Here is a 5,777-nt window from a genome sequence, read left to right as displayed (position 1 = left end):
CATACGGGATGCATAATCATATGGTGAAAGGTAACCATGTGCTACTCCTTAAATGAGGGCAAATCACTTCCCTTTGAGTTAGCTTTGTGGGACTTCTATAATTAATCCTTCTTTCCTCCATTTGACTCATGCTGCTCCTCAGGGGAGGAGCTTCCAATTACAATATCTCTGCTCTGGCACAAGGAAAAGGTCTGCTCCCTCAGCGCTCTGGAAAGCCTCTACAGATTTGAGCAGTCTGTGGAGCGAGAAAGATGACAAGGACACTAGGTGAACCAGCATGAGAAAAGTGGATGACATTATCTCCCTCTGTGCTGTTTTGTTTTTTTTTTTCCTGGCTTTCCTACCACCCATATATTGTGGAAAGAAAAACACTGGTGCCGGTGAGCTTATACAAAGGATGAGAACAGGTCTGCATAAGCAAAACAACAGTTGCCCTCAGGACTGAATTTTGGCCCCAGTTGTAGCTGCTCATCTTCATTGCACTTCTTAGTGATTTGATACAGAAGAACAACTGGGGGGGGGGAAAGAATGAGGGGGGCTAAACTGTGCATGACTTATTTTTTTGCCTTTAAAAGTACCACTCTACATCATTCAGCTTCTCTATATTATTCAGCTCATGACTTTTTTACTGCCACTTGTTTCCAACACTTTGCATACTTGCAAAACTGCTTGCATACATAGCATGGGTATTTATGAAGTGGCTGTTTCTTATACAAAAAATTGTGCCAAAAAGCAATTACTAGAATTTCATTAGCAGTCAGAAGTAGATAAAGAACATCAATATCCTACACTGAACAGGGGTCACAGCCGAACTCTGCTGAGCATCTGTAAATCACAGTGAAGACAAGGGAGCTGCAAGTTCACAGCTCTACTGGATCATGCCATGCAATTATTAAACTAATCAGATTACAAAGTAAGAACTAAATATCATGAAGATTGAACCAAGTAAATAATGGAATTTGAGCATTGCAACTAAAATTAATTATTGCTCATAAAAACCTCTACAGAGCCTTGTTTACAGACAACTCATTCACATTTGAGATTCAGCTTTGTGTATAGCATATGGTTCTTAATGTCAAAGAAGCTTTGCCACAAAAAGCTACAGTCATCCAAATGCCCATGTGAAAAGGACAGATTTCATTTGGAAAAATCCAGACCAGCAACACAGTTGTTTCTACTGTCTATACTATACAGGTATATTTTTTCATCGAACTGTAAATATTGCTATTTTTACACTTGAGTTTGTTGGTTTTATCTAAACTGTAATGGAAGATACTGAAGCAACAATACAGTATGCTGACTTTGACATCTGAAAGAATATAACCTCCTGCTGATGGCAGGGTATTAACACACTGAGCTCCCATCAACACTAGTGGAAATGGTACTATGAACTCCCATGCACCGACTGACACTATGGTACTCTTGGAGATTCACAAAAACATCTGTCAGGAAGATTTTCTCTCTGACAATTAAGTTTTCAAATCAGAAAATAAAATATTATTTCTGGTGCATTCTAATGTGAGTTCAGTAAAAAGGTTAGAAGTGGTTTGAAATTTAACCATTCATGAGAGGAAGTTCTGCTTTTTAAACCAGAACTATCATCCTACAATGAAATGAACTGACATACATACACTGCGAAGAATTACAATCTGTAATGGATGAAACTGACAGAAAAGGAGAAAATAGTTTCGCATTGCAGTTCTGGTTGCACACAGTTATGAACCAGATATGCGCTGAGAATTTATAAATACCAGTATTTTAAATTACATAGAACAATGAAAACAAGTAGCAATAGTTTTGACTTGATAACAAACTTAACAGGAACCATTTAGGGCAGATGCTAAATACGCATTGCAATAATTTGTGGGTTGTTTTATTAGATATTTTCTTATTTGCGTCTAAAAATACAAACTTGTCTGAGGAGAGACCCTACTGTTTCATAAATTTAGAAGATCCCCCTCCTAAATTCCTTTTAAAATTAATAGTGTGAGCTCTAATGTCCCCTACCTAAGTGAAAATTTAAGACTGACTTTTGAAAGGGAAAGCAAAGCATAGCTTCTGTTTTAACAGCCAGCAGAACTCAGGAGATAACAGGTAACCCTTTAAAACAATTACCAAACTAATTCATGCAAAGATGTAAAAGAAAAAGCTATACAGTTAGTTCCTCAGAGCAAATTTGTTGCACTGAGATTATTACAATAAATACCATATGAATCAGTACAATTGGCCATTATTTTGAAGAATATTCTGATGATACATGAATGTGGTAACAGGACTTGGGGTTTCTTTTTTTCCTCCTGTTTTAAAAAGAATTAGAGGGGAAAAAAATACCATGACAATAGGCTGTAACATGTAGTATGACTAAACCCAACCACACAAAAATTTCAAAGGAGGTATGCTGTTTCAATCTACCTTTAATTAACAAACTGAACATAAAATCATGGCAAACATGACAAAGTCTGGGTAAGATAACAAAAAGACCCTGAGCAACATTATAAATCTGTGAGAACACTGATGATTTTGATTTTGGAAATCATCCTTAAATCATTCTATTAATTTTGGTCACTGGGGTTTTCTGTTTATAAAAAGGTCAGTGCATCCTGTGGTTTTGATATGAACCCATCACACACCATTTAATGAATACAACTAAACCAACAACAGCATCGCGAGAACGCCTGGAAAGTAACACGTTAAGGAGCGTCCTCCTAGCTGCCAATCAGACATCACTGGGTGATCTTGCTCTCTGAGACAGGTTAGAAGGAATACAGCCACAACAGATGAGCCAAAGTGCTTTCTGTATCTCCTGGTTTCTAAAAGCATATATTACAGGATTGATGATGGAATTGTAGGTAGCTGGCAGGAGGGTGGCATAGGTGTATATAGAAGGGTAGGTGTAATCTGCTATTAAAGAATAGAGCGTAAAAGGCATCCAGCAAGCAGCAAAAGTCCCCAAAATAATGGCCAAAGTAGACACTCCTTTTCGGGTGGTCACATAGTGGGAAGTGGCCAGGAAATGGTGTTGCAAGGCAATCTGATGGGCATGGCGCATCACAATTTTACAGATCTGAATGTAGAGCTGCAGCATGAGGGCAAACATAAGCAAGAAAGAGACCGAAAGAACAGCTGCATTATTTTTAGTGAGTGGTCTGATAACACTGCAGGTGGATTCATCTCTGAGGCAGTTCCAGCCCATTACAGGCAGCAGTCCAACACAGATAGACGCTCCCCAGAGCAATATAAGCATGACATAGGTAAAAGTGACAGTCCTCTCTGAATTGTAAGTCAAAGCGTAATACAGTGAGAGATAACGGTCAACAGTAATAGCCAGCAAGCTGCCGACAGATGCTGAGAAAGAGGCAACAATCAGTCCAACCGTAACCAGTTTCGTAGCTTCTGATTGCAGAAGGTATGCAAAAACGAAATTGATGATCAGTCCAATGCCTGCTAAGAGATCTGCCAGCGCCAGGCTGCCTATCAGGAGGAACATGGGGGCACGAAGACTGGGGTTATGGAAAATTATAAGAACCACAACGGCATTTTCGCAGGAGATAAGGGTCCCTGAAGTACACAAGACAATGTCCCAGGGGTTTACCAAAAGCTCTGGCTCTGGGTCTACGACAGGAACCAGGGAGGAGCCTGTGGCTGAGGCATTCTCGGTAGAGCTGGCTTCTACATGATCCTGAGGCAGCCAGCTCAAATTAACCTTCAGATCTTCATTCATTTTAACCCCTGTCTTCTCCAACAGAAAGACATGGTTTTTAATGTTCAGACACAGCACTGGACACAGCACCCCCAGAGCATGCAATGCCCTAGACAACACCACCAGCCTAAATGTGCAGGCAGGCACTTGTTACATAAACGTGACAATAAAAACCAAACAAACAAAACAGAGAGGGGTATTTTAAACTGCCCGAGATTACCCGCTAAAAGAACTCACACACGGAGGCTGAGTGCTCCTAACGGCAATTCCCTTCACCTGCATAGACAGAAGGCACAGGCATGGGAAGGAGCCCATAGAACAGCAAACCCCCGCCCAAGTGCTGCAATTTGGGGTGGGGACCGGCTGCGGGGCGCTGTAAACCCCGTTATTCAGCAGCCACCATTTCAAAGTGGGGTTATTTCAGTCACGGAGGGAGCGGTCGGGGGGGGGGGGGTATATCCTTCACCGACCCCCTGTGAGGAAACCCCGCCCGGGCTGACGAGGGGGGAGAACTTATAAACTCTACGCGAAAACCACACACACACACCACATACCCCAGCACACACCCCACCACACACCCCCCGGCGGCGGTCACCTGGGCTTTCCCCCGGCGGGTCGGAGGAAGGAATGGAGGAGGAGGAGGAGGAGGAGGAGGAGGAGGAGGAAGAAGAAGAAGGAGGAGGAGGAGGAGGAGGAGGAAAAACAACAACAACAGAGGGTTGCCGCGATCCCTTCGAAGCGGCAGCCCGCCGCCCTCACGGCGCGAGGCCGAGGGCGCAGCGCAGGTGCGCGCCCCCCGCCCCTGCGCGCGCGCCTGCGCAGGTGCTTCCCGCCGCGCCGCGCGCTCGGGGTTGGGGGGGGGAAGGGGGGAGAGAGGGGCGGGGAAGGGGGGGGGTGGGGGTGGGGGGTGCTCCTCCCGCTCTTCCCCGCCCCTCTCAGCCCCCCCCCCGCCCCTTACCCCTGAGGGACCGCCGCGACCGCCCTGAGGCGAAGGAGGGTTTGGATCGCCCGTGTGGCCCACAGAAGTTAAAATCATGGCATCATTTAGCTTGGAAAGGACCTTTAAGAGCATCGACTCCCAGCAGTGCCAAGACCACCACTAAAGCATGTCACTGAGGGATTCATCTACACGGGTTTTGAACGCTTCCAGGGACGGTGATTCCTCCATTGCCCTGGGCAGCCTGTACCATACCTGATCACCCTTTCAATGAATACATTTTTCCTAATATCCTATCTAAAGCTCCCCTGGTGCAGCTCGAAGCAATTACCTCCTATCCTATCTCTTGTTACTTGGGAGAGGAGTCAGGCCACCTCACTCCATCCTAAGTACAGGCAGTTGTAGAGAGCAATAAGGTTCCCCCTGAGCCTCTTTTTCTCATAAGTCACTTTTTCAGTGTTCAGAGTATATGGAGGTGAAGTCAAGTGGCACTGAACACTCACTGTAAGACTATTGTCATCTTTGCACTCTTGGTAGGCGCATGAAAGAAAAACAACCCCATGCAATGCTACGGACCTGGGGCAGAGTGGCTGGAAAGCTGCTCAGTGGAAAAGGACCTAAGGGTGCTGATTGTCAGCTGCTGAACATGAGCCAGCTTGCGTCCAGGCAGCCAAGAAGGCCAGTGGCACCTGGCCTGTATCAGACACAGTGTGTCCAGCAGGGCCAGGGCAGTGATGACCCCTCTGTACTCAGCACTGGTAAAGCCACACCTCAAATCCTGTGTTCAGTTCTGAGCTCCTCACTACAAGACAGACACTGAGGTGCTGGAGCAGGTCCAGAAAAGGGCAACAAAGCTGGTGAAGGGTCTGGAGCACAGGTGCTATGAGGAGCAGCTGAGGGAACTGGGGGTGTTTAGTCACCCCTGGAGATACTCAAAACCTGATGGCATGCTCCTGACTGACCATGCTTTGAGAACCAGAATGGACCAGACCGTCTCCAGAGGCACCCGAAAGACTCAACTGTTCTGTGATGCTGTGATTCATATGAAAATGACAATATAAGAGATTTAAAGCAGGGATGCACAGTATAAGGTCTAGAGCAGGTAGCACCTAACAGCATGCAGAGAGCCTGCTGAGGAAG

At 45.4% G+C, this 5,777-nt stretch overlaps 1 protein-coding gene across 4 annotated transcripts; it reads right to left on the bottom strand.

Annotated features, from left to right (window-relative positions):
• Nucleotides 1–2,396: 2,396 nt before the first annotated feature.
• On the bottom strand, nucleotides 2,397–4,465 carry GPR12 (G protein-coupled receptor 12). Of its 4 annotated transcripts, none has more exons than XM_062615140.1 (2): nucleotides 4,296–4,465; nucleotides 2,397–3,733 (listed from the first exon to the last, which is right to left on the bottom strand). In XM_062615140.1, the coding sequence occupies exon 2, from the start codon at nucleotides 3,719–3,721 to the stop codon at nucleotides 2,717–2,719; it is 1,005 nt and encodes a 334-aa protein (XP_062471124.1). In that variant the 5' UTR covers nucleotides 3,722–3,733; nucleotides 4,296–4,465; the 3' UTR covers nucleotides 2,397–2,716. The 4 variants fall into 4 exon arrangements, with proteins under 4 accessions (XP_062471124.1, XP_062471126.1, XP_062471127.1 ...); XM_062615142.1 differs by having other exon boundaries at nucleotides 2,397–3,729; nucleotides 4,296–4,463; XM_062615143.1 differs by having other exon boundaries at nucleotides 4,267–4,461.
• Between the last annotated feature and the right edge of the window lie 1,312 nt (nucleotides 4,466–5,777).

This window comes from Pezoporus occidentalis, unplaced genomic scaffold, assembly GCF_034315485.1.
Source record: "Pezoporus occidentalis ecotype Australia unplaced genomic scaffold, CSIRO_AGI_Poc_V1 ctg18, whole genome shotgun sequence".
In the NCBI taxonomy this organism is placed as follows: domain Eukaryota; kingdom Metazoa; phylum Chordata; class Aves; order Psittaciformes; family Psittacidae; genus Pezoporus; species Pezoporus occidentalis.
This window is presented reverse-complemented; position numbering and strand designations above follow the sequence as displayed.